We start from the raw sequence: 17,118 nt of genomic DNA, 5'->3' as shown, positions 1-17,118 counted from the left end.
GGAGAGGAAATGTAGGATGTTTGAGGATGAAATATGGAAGAGGTAGTATGATAGACAATTATTGATGAAGAGGCTGTGGAATTGAAGAATGATGAAAGGAATAGATGAATGGAAAAATGATGATAATGAATGAGAAGAAAAAGAGGAGGGAAATGGAGAAGTGAATGAATGCATTGGTAAGCAGATGTAGGTAAGTGTGCCAGGGAAGGGTATTGTGTGAGGGTAATTGTATGGGTAAGGGTAATTTTTCGGCAACCACTGGTTGGTGACCCGTGATCTAGTCAGAGAATTATCTGTGGCTGTTTCCTAGGACAGTCTGTAGTCAGGAATGACCACTTATCCAACCTAAAATACATATCCTAATTCAGTATTCTCCCCAGGCATTTTTTTTAGGCTGGGAGTGTCTCGTATACCCATGTATGTGACTTCAAGACTGGACAGTGATGTTTTTAGCTTAGCTTTGCTAAAAATAATTAAGTTTGGTGACATCACTGGTATTAAATGCCTAAATTTGGGCTAATTGCTTTTTAATTAACCAAAATATAATGAATATTTGGCCTGTAAAGGTGATAGTTTGGGTAAAAATGGATCCTTATTCTAGCGTTTAGATTTAAAGTTTGATTGTTGTACTCTGCTGTTCTTGACCACAATCCAGAACTGCCTTGGGAACTATGCAGTGTTATCTCCAACAACATAATCAGGAAGGGAAGGTTATCAAGAGGAAAAGGTGCTGCTGCTTCTTTCTGGATGCATTGCAGGTTTATCACCCTATACCAGGAATACCATTCCAGGACTACCTGGTGAAAATGAAAAGACTTAAATCCACTGCATTAAATCTATTTTTGTATTATTTTTCTACCTTTGAAATGAGTCCCCTTTCCACTTTAGGTTTATTTGTTAGTTTTTGAGAGGAGATGATGTAATAGGAGTAAAAATTGCCTTATTCATGGCTACTGCATCTGCCGGCACTCTTCTCTTCTCTACTCAGTGCTCATAGACTTGCAGACTTGAGATGTTCTCAGCAATCGGACTGTTAAGCCGGGGCAAGAATTCTAGCATGGCTGTGCTGGAGTGGTCTAGCAAAAAGAAAGGAAAGCGTTGGCAGCTGTAGGGGCAGATTAAAGTAAGTTTAGTAACAACTAATAATTATATTAGCATAAATGGGTTATTTTTGTGCTGACACGCAAATAAACACAATGCACCTTCCTCCCTCGGGATCATGCCCCTAGACATCCATAGGCTTGTTTGTATTGGATAGCTCTTTCTTTTTTTATATATATATATATATATTGTACTGAGTATTTATATTCTTGTGTTTCTTGACTGGAACATACTATTTAACTCGTAACATATTGGGGCAACTTGTGCGTTTAGCAGACTTCCCAGAGAACCTATGGATGATATTTGCAGGTTAGATCTTGTTAAGGTAATTGTGGGAGATTGAGCATGTGTCTGTCATGAGCACTTTTGTTCATGTAATTTAGGAGCATATCATTAGGCTGGGGATATGGTACTGCATTGATCTCTCCATGAATTGCACTGACTCATCTATTGTCTTTTGCATAGAGTAAGCACAATTTGTAAGCGTTTTCCTTTAAGTTATAAATCTATATTGGATGATCTCACTAAACAAATACTATTGTGGTAATGAAAGTCCCATGCTGGTTTAGATATTATTTCCCAGAGAAACCACATTGACAGATGATGTCATGTTAGTATATAGAGATCTCGCTTATTGTTTAACTCTTACATTGTGGAGTGCAGAACATTTCGTCGTGGCGTCCTATGCAAACCAGGTATATATTATATTTGTATTCTTTGTCAGGCCCATGCAGTGTTATCCCCAGAATGTAGGGGGAAGCTATAGCCTGGTGGTCAAAAAGTTGGTCGGGGAAAAAAAGGTTAGTGTTCCCAGCTGTTTGTGCCATGGGGGTATCCAGTAACCCCTATGATTGTGGCCACTTTCTAACATTCAATGTTCTGACATTGTAACAGCCACCCTCTTAGTTTGCACCATTCTTCCATTGCCCTTTTATCATGCTCCAACTGTCTAGTGCACTTTCATTGTGACCCAGATTAGTAATGTTCCATGTTTAGTAAAAAGTGTAATCATTTTGCCCAAGCAATTGTCTGATGATGACTGGGTGGTTTGCCCAGCTAAAACCGGCTGGGTAGAACACTGCCCTGTACAGAAAGGCATAGTAGGGGATACCTGCGGCACATTTCTTAAGCTTTCTTGCATGATGCACGGTTTGTGTCACAATTACATGGAAGTGAGCCTAACACTTCTGATGATAAATGATCTTAGGCTATCTTTATTGGCTGTGCTGGGAAAACCTGCAATGTTTGTCAGGCTGTGTGATTTTATTAATTTTTTAAATGAACTTCTATATCTAAGGCTATATATACACACGTGCAATAATTGTCGTGGGAAAGGATCTTTCACGATATCGGCCCTGAGGCGAATATTGGATGAGAACCATCTGACGTATGTATGTAGCCAAAGAAGAGCACTAAAAAAGATGCCAATAAAAAGAGACACCAAGCTCAGGGTGGCCAAATATTTCAGAAGGCACCATTTGTGATTATGATCACACAATTCTTTAATTTCTTGTGTGTATAATAGGCATGCACAGATAACTTTCTACCCAACGTATTTCATGGATTCTGAATTACCTTACAATAAAGGGCTAATTCAGAAGGGCAGAGAGGTTGGGGTGTGGTACAACCTCCTTACACCCATTAAGCACAGGACATGGGCGACATACCCATTGTCTTCTCCACCATCACTGCTTGGATGTCTCCATATCTGCCCAATGATAATGAATAGATATTTAAAGAGTTGCTTCATCCAGGCGTGGTATTATTGTATGTGATTTCCTCTGAGGTACACATAGGCGGTAGGAAGAGGCCTGGCCAGGTATAAACATGGTAGTGAGATGGACTTGGTAGCAGAACTAGATAAGCATGTAGCTGAGGAGAGTGGTTTAGGTGAGCTCAGATGCTGAATAATTTTCCTTATTGTTTACAGCTGGGCATTTAGTAAAACTGGTCCCACGTCCAGATGGTTTCCTTCCTCTGGTGAAAAACCAGCAATATAAGAATTGCATTGCTTTAATTACGTAATTGCAGCCATATGCAAAAGAGTACTATCACTAGCACCTAATAAATCAATGGGTTGAGTGCCAGAACAGACAACAGGCTGCATTTGCATTGCATGCTTGACAGGTATACTTCATATTGATATTTGTAATGCTTTGCAATGTTATTGTTTGAAAAGTCTACACATCTACACACCCAGGTTTCTCAGGGAAGAAATTCAATTAAAGTGTTAAACAAGAAAGTGTGAAAATCTCTTCTAACAAGAGCTTCCAAAACCACAATAACCGCTCTAACACTTCATAAATTAAAAGAAACCTAATTTCTAACTCTTGTGAAATATTCATTCCTGGAGCTTTTACAAAGCAGTCCTTGTCGGTAACACATTCTCTATGCTTAGGACGTTTTAGGAATAGCAATTTTTCTTTGGTTTTATAGCAACAACAAATATTAGAAACCTAGAAAGAAAAAGTAAAAAGGATATCAAACTAAGGTTGCAAATGTTACCCAACTCAGCAGTGCTTCTCAACCAGAGGTTCTTTCAGAGCTGCCCTTCTCTATTTTAACACTGGAGAACCCTTGAAATCATTTTCAGGTCTTCAGGAAACCACTGCTATACATATCTTATATATACTATATCCACAGCTCACATGTGGTACATTAGTGTGGTGGTCAGTAGGAAGAATTCCTCCTACATTGCTGGCCATTGGGAGGAATGTCACAGATGGCCAAAAAAATCTTTAGTGTCAGTTAAACTAATCTGGGAGGCACAAAATACTCCTTTCTCAAGGAAACATTAGCAACTGCTGGAGGAACCTTGGGGTTCTATGGATCCTTGGTGGAAAAACACTGCTTCAGAGGTTGCTAGATGGGGGTCCTTAAAGCATACTTAAAATCAGAATATTCACTTTACATAAAAGGGTAGACAACCCTTTTATGTAAGGAAAAAATTTGGTGTGTTTTTTAAGTGCAGCACCGCCTCCTTAATTCTCAATTAATTGGGAGTTCAGAGCCTCCCGGGATACCTGCGTCACGCATCCCAGGAGGCTCTTGGCTGCTCCTCCACCAAAAAGAAAAGAAATTGCCGATCTTGCGCCTGCATCGGGGGATGTAGAAAGAAGAACCCGGAAGAACAGAAAGAAGATGGCAGCCCAGCGGATGCTTGGACAACGTGGGACCCGATGTAAGAAACCTCCGAATAGAACCACTGCTCCGCGAGATTGAAGGTAAGTGTGTTTTTTGGTTTTTGGGTTTACTTCGTCTTTAGACAATGAACACCTAAAGCAGAACTAAACTCAAAATAACAAAAACACACTTATCTATAATCCTCCAGTTCTGTCGGGAGGTTTCTTTGTTTGGGTCCCGCGTCCTTCCGGTATCCGTCTTTGCCACCTTTTTTTTAGTGTTTGCACTTTAGAAACTTATAAAAGATTCTTCTCCTGCGCCGACATTAGTGGAGAAGGATTCAAAATGGACCACTGAATCAACTGATCACTTCAGAGGGAACCTGAATTTAGGTCAGAATTATATTTCTGCATCCCTTCACCTTCTGAAATATTGAGAGGCCTTGGCTTCCCCTTTAAAGTTGAAGTTTGCACATTTTTTTCTTTGTTTTTTAAGAATTTAGGACCTCATAATATAGAATGTCCTATTTTGTTGGATACCATATGTGCTTGTTCTGTGTCCAGGCAGCAATGCTCATAGTATGCTTGTTATTCAGCTGCCACTGTAGAAATAAAGTATTGTTGTGTCTGGGAACATTCCAGCTGTATGCATTTAGATACTGATCCACCATGGCATTCGAGAATGTGTGGACATTTCCAGTAGGGTACAATAGATATGCCAAAGGCCTTTACAACTTTAAACAAACTGATAAAATAAAAAAGTAATATACACTTGGTGAAAACAAATTATTTCACTTTTTTTTTTTTTTGAAACACACCTAACACAAACAATAAAATATATTTTTTATTATATATATATATATATATATATATATATATATATATATATATATATATAAATTTTTCATTCTCACTAGAAACTCAGAGTGATCAGACAGGTAGGACCGGTTACTTTAGTACCAGCTCAAAGTAAAATTTATTACATGACCAGTATCGGTTATATTATAAAAAATGTTTAAAGCAAGCAAAAGTTATGTTTGGAATAATAATTTTTTCTATTTTCTTTTTTTTTTTTTTTTTTATCTCAGCTTTAGATGCCATCATGTCGGTCAGTGTGCATGAAAATAGGAAATCCCGTACCAGTACTGGGTCTATGAATATTTCCTTATATCACAAGCTTACTCATCCAGACTGCGTCCTGAACCATTTTAACGTGATGCGGAAACAGCAGCTTTTCACGGATGTCACGCTGTGGGCAGGAGACCATTCTTTCCATTGCCATCGTGTAGTGTTGGCAGCCTGCAGCCAGTACTTTGAAGCCATGTTTAGTAATGGATTGAGGGAAACCCTTGATAACACTGTAAACTTCCATGACAGTCTTCACCCAGAAGTGTTAGAACTTCTCCTTGACTTTGCCTATTCATCTAAAATCATAATAAATGAAGAAAATGCAGAGTCTCTACTGGAAGCTGGGGATATGCTTCAGTTTCACGATGTACGAGATGCAGCTGCCGAGTTCTTGGAAAAAAATCTCTATCCCTCAAATTGCCTAGGAATGCTAATGCTATCCGATGCTCATCAATGCCGTCGATTATACGAACTGTCCTTGCGAATGTGTTTGGTTAATTTTGAAACTGTGCACAGAACTGAAGACTTTAATAACCTGTCGAAAGACATTTTGCTTGACTTGGTATCTAGTGATGAACTTGAAATTGAGGACGAGCAGGTGGTTTTTAATTCTGTATTACAATGGGTTAAGTATGACTTGGACAAAAGAAAAGACTGTTTTCCAGAATTGCTGAAGAACATTAGGTTGGCACTTCTTACTTCAGAATCTCTGAAGGACGCCATTGCTTGTGAGAATTTAGTCATGGCTGACGAGAGAAGTAAATTAATAATGGAAGAAGCTGTTCATTGCAAGAGGAAGATCCTGCAGAATGATGGAATAGTGACTAGTCTCTGTGCTAAGCCTAGGAAAGCAGGACACACCCTTCTGATTTTGGGTGGACAGACCTTTATGTGTGATAAAATTTATCAGGTTGACCACAAAGCTAAAGAAATTATTCCAAAAGCTGACCTGCCAAGTCCGAGAAAGGAATTTAGCGCTTGTGCCATTGGTTGTAAGGTCTATGTCACTGGTGGTAGAGGCTCTGAGAATGGAGTGTCCAAAGACGTTTGGGTGTACGACACAGTTCACGAGGAATGGGCAAAGGCTGCACCCATGCTTATAGCAAGATTTGGCCATGGTTCCGCAGAGTTGCAAAATTGTCTTTATGTTGTTGGAGGACACACAGCAGTTGCTGGTGTTTTTCCAGCATCACCTTCAGTTTCCTTGAAACAAGTGGAGAGATATGACCCTTTATCAAATAAATGGACAATGGTGGCACCACTGAGAGATGGTGTAAGCAATGCAGCTGTAGTCAGTGCAAAGCTCAAACTGTTTGTGTTCGGAGGCACAAGTATACATCGAGAGCGTGTCTCTAAAGTGCAGTGCTATGACCCTTTTGAAAACCGTTGGAACATAAAAGCAGAATGTCCACAACCATGGCGGTATACTGCAGCTGCTGTATTGGGCAGCCAGATTTTTATTATGGGAGGGGACACTGAATTTACAGCTGCCTCTGCCTACAGATTTGACTGTGAAACAAATCAATGGACTAGAATTGGTGATATGACCTCCAAAAGAATGTCTTGCCATGCTCTAGCATCAGGAAATAAACTTTATGTGGTTGGAGGATATTTTGGGACTCAAAGATGTAAAACATTGGACTGTTATGATCCCATCTCGGACTCTTGGAATAGTATCACCACCGTGCCTTATTCTCTTATACCTACTGCTTTTGTAAGCACATGGAAGCACTTGCCAGCATGAGCAAGTTAATTAAATAAAGGATTACCTTTTATGTATTGAAAAGGTAAATTTTAGATGAATACATGTGATTCACTTAGAATAAGGTCTTTGGTATTGACCAGAAACAATATTTTGTTTTTAACTAAAGACATTGATTGGAGAAGATAATTCATCATGAGGGAACCTGGATGATCAAGAAAACTTGCAATGTAATTCTTTAATTTGCTAATAGTTGGCAAATATTTTCAGTCCTGATTAGGTCTATTCCAGGTTTGCTGGATTTGGCTATGCTAGTCAATCTTGGGTGTTTCTCCAGAGTTTGCTAGCGGTTCCTTGAGCAGTGAGCAGTTTGGATCTCCCATTTCAATTTAACAGATGCCAATTATATTTTTGGTGATTTTTAAGGGTGGCATTTTTTTCACTTGCCAGTAATGTAATTCTTCCCACTGAATACCACACTAATGTATTGTGATCTTTGAATATTGTAATTATAGCAGGGGTTCCCTGAAGACCTGAAAGTTGTTTTAAGGCGTTCCGCCATGTTAAAGGTTAAGAAACACTGCTCTATCTTAGTCTTGGAGAGCTTTATAAATTAGGCCCATTATTTCAGAAGAGCTTCCGGATTGGAAAATCTGAAAAGTAAAAAGGCAAAAATACTGGTATTTGCCTTATAATGCCTACAATTGTCCAGTTCCTGGACATAAATAGATGCAGATATATTGTATATGGCCATACATGTAAGACTCATTCCTGCTAATAATTGCTTGACAGTGACAGCAGCACAACGATCCTTCTCTTCTCTGAGTAGAAGTTAAATTATTGGAAGCTGTTTTATTGGAGATTATTTAGAAAGATTGACATTAGAGTTTCTACCTATGGATTGTGATATTCAAGAAAATCAGTCACAATAGTGCTGATGCAAAATTATAAAACATCTTAAATCTTACAGCTGTGCATCATTATTTCGACAAAATGTATATTCTATATTTTGTATGACTCTAAGGGCTGGTTTCAATCACGGACACTCACACCTCACCTTTGGTGCTTAAAGAATCAGTGTCTGCATATTTGACAGCTGCCAGCAGTGAGCCCTCTGTTCTCTCATCATCTCTATCTACTATGTGTCCGCTTGACCCAATTCCCTTTGATGTACTTTGTGCCCACTCTTTCACTCTGGCCCTCACACTAACCCAACTATACAACCTTTCCCTTTCTACTGCTATATACCCCTCAGCTTTTAAACATGCCATAATTCTCCCTATCGTGAAGAAATTCTCACTAGACCCCTCCCCATCATTTAGCTACCGTCCTATCTCCCTTCTCCTATATGTTTCCAAACTTCTTGAATGCTTTGTTTATAAAACACTTACTGAGTACCAATCCTCTCCTTGACTCTCTCCAGTCTGGCTTTCAAGCTGCCCATTCCACCAAAACAGCCCTTACTAAAGTGGCCAATGACCTCAGAGCTAAGTCCTAAGGCAACTTTTTCTTCTTCTTCCTCCTCCTCCTCTTTTGACACTGTTGAGCGGCACTGCTGCCTCCATTCATTTTCTATACAGCTACTGCTGGTAGGAGCTTGGCATCTCAACAAGCCTGCAGAATTAAGGCAGTGGATCCCTGGCATGAGGAAATGGTAAACGCACCACATCCTCATGGCCAGTGTGAACACAGCCTTTCTTCTGTCTTAGTTGAGGTCAAAGGGTGTTTGCATTCATTGCAACTACAGAGCTCCGTTCTTTGACATTTTTTAAAGCAGTGAAACTAACATTACCTGGTGAAGAATTGAAACACATAGACCAGAGAATGTTTCAGTGAATATCTGATTCATTGCTTCATAAATAGATCCCTTAGAGACAAATGTCAGGCTTCGGGGGATTTCTGACACCTAACTTCTGGAGAGATCGTCTTTAGTTTCTACAAGAATATAAATATTCACTCTTAGGTGTTTTACAGTTGCATGTGGAATTTTTACATGCTCTGTTACCCTTATTTATGTTTCAAACATGATGCATGCCTGGGAAATGAGCACTTTCATTTTGTTTTTACAGAACACACAGTTCTATACATTTTATTACTTTACATTGTGAGTGATTGGTTAAACTGAATAGGTAAAGCACAAAGCCATTTTAATGGATAAGGCTCTCATGTAGAAGGTTTCAGTAAAATAATTGGGAAAGTCTAAAAAGTTGAAAAAGTTCTTGGTCAATCTATTTTTGTAGTTAATTATATGAATGCATATAAAAATACAAGTGTTTATGTGAAATATTTCATACTGGCCTCCTGAAAAATGCAATATTTTTTAAGAATTTTATTTCTACTGTTCTGCCAGTGAAGAAAATACAGGACCACTGTATGTTCCGTTAATGCAAATGTATTAAATATTTTTAAATCGTGAATTGGTTGGGTCCCCGCCTAAGAGCACACAACAAGTAGTGCCTGCAGAAAAGTTTCTCCCAAGGCCCCACTAATCCTACTTTTAATACTCAATTACTGCTGTCTGAATACTCTCAAAGTCAGGGGCCAAGTCTTGTTTTTGACACTTGCCTCTAAAACACTCCCTGGTGGTATGAGTCCCCTACAACGCAGTAAAGTTAGAAGGGTCAGGTAATGGGTTGGTGGGTGTTACCCCATACAATACATCTGTCACAAGAGCCGTACTTTCATTGTTGACCTCTTTCAGCTAATACTGCTTTCCTGTGTGTGGCTTCAGTACTTTCTACTTCTTGACCCAATACAAACATACAGAGCCAGTTAACAGGACTCAAACTTAAAGCAGGATTAAACCTAAACACTAAAAGATAGTGACTAAGCAGATCCTTTACTGCAGAATAGCAGGCAATGTCCCATTTGCAATAAAAAGATCTTAGCTGCCTAATTGCAATTTATTTGCCCTCACCCAGCCCTGTTCCTTTGTAGCTGTTGTCATCTTTCTCCTTCTCTTCTTGCTTGCGCTGTGTGGGATTGGCCGGACTGGAATGATGTAAGGAGTTCACTTTGTCCTGGCAGCTGCTAAAAAAGCTGGGATGTGTGAGGGATCCTGGAATCCTACGCTGAGCTGCACATTCAGTCCCAGAGGTGGCAGGGGAAGTTGGGAAGTACCGGGTATACTTTGCAAGCACAGGGAAGCAGGGATTGTTGGATATCCTAGCAACCAAAGCTAAATTTACGCATGCTAGACAGGTAAGCATGCTTGATGCGGAAGAGACATTGCATATCCCTTTCTGCAATAAAGCTCTGCCCGATCACAAATTTGTAATTTTAAGCTCTGGAGAGCAGTATGACAGCCATACAACTTTGCAGCAGCATTCTTAGAGTAAATACCAAATTGCCTGCAGGATCAAGAAGTGCATCAAAAATGCTTTTCTGAGCAGGGCCTATGAATTGCAAATAACTCTTGCTGTAAATTTGGCTTTGTGCCATAAAGTGACTGCACATTTGATTAGCTGACAGGTGTACCTGAAATAAAGGATCCTAGGAAAAGATAAAAGGCAAACTGACTCAAATGATTTTTCCTGTCAGAGCTTTTTCCTCCATTGGGCTGTCACAGATCATTGCAAACCTAATTGAGAGGCAGTCTACTGGTCCGTGGAGTGATTGCTCAGTGTCATATTCTGTTTCATCTGTTGAAAACGTGGAATTAAAAGAGCATAGATATAAATCACAATCTCCGAGTGGATTGTGGTTTTCATCATTATAAAGCACGTCTGCCAAAAAGACTGGGGGAAAGAAGAACTGATGATTTGAAGGGAGCCGATCTTACCGTTGCAATGGAAAGGCACACACATATGATGTGTAAGGAAAGTGAAAGGCTGAGACAGCACTCTGGATGATTTTTCCCTCTCTATAAATTAACGCTCAATATAATTTGTGGGCTGCTGCTGGCTTCAACACAGTCATTTGTAGCGTTCTGACATTTTTTAAGCTGCCATAACTATAATCAACTAGCTGCCCCATGGCTGTGTTAATCCTGGTATACACTCAGCCAGCAAATCGAGCTTCCAGCATCCACATTGTGGTATACATTTTGGTAAGCAGCAAGTATTGCTGAGATCTCAGTAGTTTTATTGCTCTCTAGGTATGTAGACATTATCTGGTTACGCTCACAATGCTTAAATGTTATAAAATGTAATGCAGAAAGAGCCTCCCCTTTACTTTCTAAAAGCAAACATTACAAGGAATTATGGACACATTGGTCCACATTTTTGTACAGCTCTCCAAGACTGGAGAAGATAAACTATCATGAGAGAACATGGGTCATCCAGAAAACCTGAAATGGATCTGGTCCAAGTTTTGAATACATTTGCCATTTAGTAGCTAAAGTCTTTTTAGAAATATTCTAGCTTTGCTGAATCCCCCAGGACTATCTTTTCCAGTTTTGGAGAGCTTTTATAAATCAGACCCAATACTTGACCGTAGCTTTTTTAAGTTTATATCATAGATCAAGGAGGGAACTACCCACACTGCTAGCAAGAAGCCAAGGAAAAGACCTGTGGCCAGTGATAAAGTATTAAATGTTGAACCTTTTAAAATGAATCTTAATTTTACAGCTTTTAAAGGTTTTTCCAAGGTTCCATGTTGTTAGCTTTTTTTTTCAAGGATGATGCAAAATAAAACTACAAAGAACAAATGAACAAAACAGATTGTGACATACTTATTAAAATTATCAAGAAATTGGAGTAGTGCATTCAGTGTGGGAATGATAAAACAAAACATGAACAGATCATATAGCCGAAAAAGAATTAAAAACAATACTAGTCAAATTCACGTGCTGTTCACGTTATTCATTATAAAAGCTTTTTCAGTGGCCTTCTTTGATTTTACTTTGTTACTGACTTTCCTTGACTTAAAGCGGAACTAAACCCGCTTACTTATCTGTCTCCCGCTCCGCCACAGGATGCCTGTATTCTCTTCCTACTTTTCTTCCTGGATGTGATCTTTGCTCATCTTGATTGGCTGATGTAACATGCACAGGTGTGCAGGAGTTCATTCCTGGCAAACACAGGGGAAGCTGGGATTGCCAGATATGGCAATCAAAACTGAGTTACCCATGAGCAGCTCAGCTTTTGACTGCTTCTTGGAGCAATTAGGCAGCAAGTGGGATTAATGCAAGATTGCTTGTCCTTTTCTGCAGTAATGCCTGATACATTTCTAAAAGTGAACATTACATTACAGTACATTTTAGGCTTAGTACACACGCCACATAATCCTCACCCAAACCAAAGCTTGTGCTCATCACTGACACAAAATCTGGCATGGACAGTGGTCCCCAACATCATTCATCAATCCATCTTGGTGGAATGCCCAATTGGGAATGGAGAGCGGACCTTTGACCTATGTTTGCTCCCCCTCCCTCTCCGTAGAACAGAATGGCGTTGTGCGGTCTGCACTTGTCCACTCATTTGTCTCTAGAAATGCTTGTGAAACATTTTTTTCCCAAACCAATTCTTGACACCATTGGATGGAGCTTTAGGCGCTGATCACTGCTTTCTGCCTATCCCATTGCTTTTACAAGCTGCTCAGGCAGTCTGATTGGTCATCAGAATGGCGGTTGGCCAGTAAAAAATATTTGGAGAAATAAAGGTAACCGCAGCTCTCATGTGGTCTTGCCCCCTAATTCCTTAAAAAGAACACAAATTCATATTAATGCCAAATAGCCAACCATGAACAAAAGTGAGTACCCCCACTAGAAATCTTTGGCTTTTTTAATAAATTTAACCAGGCAAACATTAGATTTACTTTCAATCAATGTCTATAGCTACATTTAATATACTATAATTAAAACACAAGGAAAATTGGTATTTTTAATCATTTTTTTATCCAAAATATCTATGGGTATAAGACTACTACTGTAAGCACGCCTTTTGCCTTGGCATATCAATATGTTGATAACTTTATTGGTCACGGCTGTCCAATTACAGTCCTCAGGGGCCAGGATTGTACATGTTTTTTACATGTAGATCCTGATCTAATATCTAGTTTCAAGGACAATACTGGAATCTTTTAAAAGTAGACTGAGTGTAGTTTACCATATCCTCACCATCAGTCCAGTCTTTTCCAAAGGAAAGCAATTCCAGCCCCCGTGCCCTTGCCATTCCTTTAGGCAGGGGATGTGCATGCAGGCTTTATTACTACCAGACATTGCTGGACCTACTAGGACGTATAGGAGCTCAGCCTGATTAGAACAGCCTGGTAGTTCCAAGGAAGCAGCAATGCTATTGACATTTCTAGGTACCTGCTGTGCTACACTTTAATATCAAGCTTGTAAAGTTTATACATATTTTATATTTATTCAGTACTCCAGTTTATATAATGAAATCCAAGCTTCGTCCCTTTTCATTTTTCCTCCATATTTTCCCTATTTACCACCTTCCTTAATTTTTTGACAGCTGCTTTATAACAAACACACAGCCTCCTAATTTCTATCTGCTTTTTGGTCTTGCATATTTTTTTCTTGCATTGGCTGCTTTTTTAGCTATATGGTTTTGCCCCAGAAGGTCTGGCAATGCATGAAAAGAATTTCAATTCATAACATTTATTTGTTGGGCAGATGTGCTTACCACATTAGAACACATTCAATTCTGAGACTTTAAAACATTTTTTCTCTTCCTCACAGATGTGTCCCCAGCTTAGAATGCTGCAATCGATGTCTCAATTTCAAGAGACAGAGCGACCATTGTCAAGACAGAAAAAGCCTGCTGGGGTTTGAGGCGATCTTATATTTCTCCAACCGAAGCATCAAAATAAGAGCTCACCGGACTGGCAGATGTGTTCTGTGTGAACAGCTTTGTATAGTTTTCCACTGTACTGATGGGTGGAAAGTTGCAGATTTATGAGTGTTGCTCTGTAAATTAAGGAATCACATTATTTCTGATTAGTGATTGCAGAGGTCTTTATAATTGCATAGAATGATGTGTACATTTGTCTTAGCTGAAGGGTAGGTAATCACTGTACATGTTCATTTGTAAAAGCCTCCACTTTTCTACATTTGTTCTGTTCTTTCCATCCCTCACCCCTCTGACACAACTTGTTCTTATAGAGGGTTTGTTTGTAGTGCTGTTATTGCTTACCAGTGGCGCCCAATTTCAACCACTTAGTGTCCTATGGCTGTTAAAAAGTGCTTTCAAGTATCTATAAAATTTCTATTACAGGGCAGTTGTCCATTGTGAAGGAAATTGAAGATATATGAAGAAACATGCCATTAGGCACTGAAAAAAACATTCATGTTAACAAGCGCCTAGAGATTTTCTAAAGCTTTTTAATATGGGGGGGACCTTCGAACTAACTTGCAGGTCTTCAGGGAACCCCTGCTATAATTACTATAGCCACAGCTCACAGTACATTGGTGTGGTGGTTAATGAGAATGCCAAATTGCTCAAGGAACACCTAGCAACTTCTGGAGGAACCCGGGTTGAGAAACGCTGTTAAAGTGTCCAGCAATCAGGAGACATGCACTACCAAGAGTACGGACTAAGGATAAGGAACCACAACAACTTCACAAATTCATGTAAATCATAGCAAACCTTTAAGCAAAGTAACAACGATCCAACCCAAAAAAATATTTAACCATCTGTGTCCACACATGTCCACAACATGTTGTTGTGGCAGAACCTGGGTTTAACAGACACAATGGGCCTGATTTATTAAAGCTCTCTTAAGACTAAAAAAGATAAACTGTCATGGGGAACCTTGGTGATCCAGCAAACCTGGAATGGATTTAGTCTAGGATTGGTAGGTTAGGAACTCACGAATGCCTAATATCACCGGACATAAAGCATATGTTCCTTTCAGACACACTGCCTAAATAATGTACAGCCTGGAAGTACAGTACAGTTCCTGGAAGTACCGGATACAGTACTGAGATCTGATGTACAGACTACTAATGCCACAAGTCTCTGGGTGATTCATTTGTATAATGCCCGCACACCTCTGCCATGTGTAGGTTTTGGGTGCTTTTTTTCTCTATGTATTGATAAAGAAATATTGTCTTTTATAAAACTTCATCATCTCTTTACAACTGCAATAACTGTATAGACTTCCTGTAATATTCTGGTTATGTGTTTATGTATCATAACTAAAGGGGCACAGGAATCCTTTACTGCCAATTATGGAAAGATTTAATACAGACAAACAAACTTTGTAGGCCCATGATACCCCCAACCCCACCTTTGGTTGTGTTAATGTTCTGGAAGGATCAACATCATTTATTTCCTCTGTTGTGTAAAATTATTTCTTTCCATTTTTATGGTTCTCTTTTGCCTCTTTTTGGAGTCCTACCTTAGTCCCCCTTTTTCGGCTCTTTCTTTTATCCATATAGGATCATGTTGATGCACTTTTGGTTTTTGCCACCTCTAAGAAATCTTGTACCAACTTGGTGCTGACATGTTGATACAATCTTCTGGAACTTACAACTGGACTTGATCCTGAGTCTGACTTTTAACTTTCGGATATGGGCCTGGCAGCCCCATATACTTCAAGCTCCTGTGCTTTGCCTTCAAATCCTTCCACAGTTCTTGTCCCACTTATCTTTCTGACCTGATAGAAAAATACTCCTCTAGCCACTTTCTTCGCTCCTCCAATGACCTACTAATGACTTCCTCACTCATAACCTTGTCACATGCACTGCTCCAAGACTTTTCTAGAGCTGCCCCGACTCTCTGGAATTGTCTTCCTCGTAAATGGATTGTAAGCTCTTTGGGGCAGGGTCCTCTCCTGTGTCAGTGTCTGTACCTGTCTGGCTTTCGCAACCCTTATTTAATGTACAGCACTGTATAATATGCATATTAAATCTTGTTTATTAATGACAATAATATTAGTATATCCCTGGGGTTTAGATGTTTTCCAGCAGTGCTACTTCAGGGTACTTTTCTTCCTAGGCCATTTAAGACTTTGCTGCATATGATTTTCTAGTCTCAGATGTCAGATCCATCAGAGGGGGTCTTGGGCCTTTTGAATGTGTTGTGCTCCCCATCCCCTCATTTTGATTGCTTTTGAACACCCCATACATGATCTCCCCTATCTTGGGGTCCACTGAGGTCACAGATGTTTCACTGTGTTTATGACCATGTTTTTGATACTTCTAATGCTCCTGTAGGCACTAGTTTAAACCCAAAGTTGAAAGATTTCCCGTTACCTTTAATGGACACCAAGAAATGTATTTTCATTACATTTTTTTTTTCTGGATGAGTGATAAAAATGACACTTAATGCCAATAAGACAGCACAAAAACTCTTGAAAGAAAAACTGTGTACAAGTTTACATTAAACACAATAGACCAATCAGTGACAATCTGCATGGTCAATATTGGTCAACCGACTTTTGTAAATTTACTAACACTGCACCCACTAATAAATATTCTATTTACATTCAAATCTTTCCTGATTAGTTTATGACCTATTGTACTTTATATTTAAGGTGGAATTGTGGTTTACTGCATGTTGCTGCATTCTTCACACATTTTTTTCTTTTCTGTTAAAAAAAGTTAAGTTTATGTTAAGAATAATATTTCTATAAAACAAAATTTATTAAAGATAAGTTCTAAAGGCAAAAACAGTTTCAATACCTTAGTTGGTTTCAAATGTGATTTTGCAGACTTTAAAAATTCCCCTCCGTTCTTAGTGCGTTTCGCAATATAACCTTCATCAGAAGGTCGTGGATAAGACCACATTGTTTCCATTCATGGTAAGATATTGGATTTTCATACAACCAATATTGAAAGTCTATCTCATTCACAGGAGGTACGTAGAAAGGCAATGCCAAATTCCCAATAGAAGTACAAAGGTTAATACAACTGGTCACTGATTTCCTATAAAAGGTTCTTTGGATGCCACACAACCAATACCTAATTCATCACATGAGGTTCCTTGGCTCTGATAAAGAAAAGTCCCATCTACAAACTTCTTAGAAATTTCATGGATTGCCAATGGACAAACAAATGCAGATACCCTCTCTTGTGTCCTCACTTGTATATCAACTTTGGCTTTTTCTCCCCATGTCATAGTTTCTGACTTATTCTGCATAGATAAAATGCCAGTATTTTTTTTTTTT

General features: G+C 39.1%; 1 protein-coding gene across 2 annotated transcripts in view; it reads left to right on the top strand.

Annotated features, from left to right (window-relative positions):
- Positions 1–8,020, top strand: part of KLHL25 (kelch like family member 25) — a 26,263-nt gene extending 18,243 nt beyond the window's left edge. The window contains exons 1-2 of one of the 2 annotated variants that reach the window (XM_072402701.1): positions 4,505–4,616; positions 5,312–8,020. In XM_072402701.1, coding sequence (XP_072258802.1) covers positions 5,326–7,095 — 1,770 coding nt within the window. In that variant the 5' untranslated portion in view covers positions 4,505–4,616; positions 5,312–5,325 and the 3' untranslated portion in view covers positions 7,096–8,020. Of the gene's footprint in view, positions 1–4,504; positions 4,617–5,311 lie in introns of those variants that run through there. The other variant, XM_072402700.1, reaches the window with a different exon arrangement.
- Positions 8,021–17,118: the final 9,098 nt, after the last annotated feature.

This window comes from Pyxicephalus adspersus, chromosome 2, assembly GCF_032062135.1.
Source record: "Pyxicephalus adspersus chromosome 2, UCB_Pads_2.0, whole genome shotgun sequence".
Classification (NCBI taxonomy): Eukaryota; Metazoa; Chordata; class Amphibia; order Anura; family Pyxicephalidae; genus Pyxicephalus; species Pyxicephalus adspersus.
The sequence above is the reverse complement of the archived record's forward strand: the minus strand, read 5'-3'. Positions and strand labels throughout refer to the sequence as shown.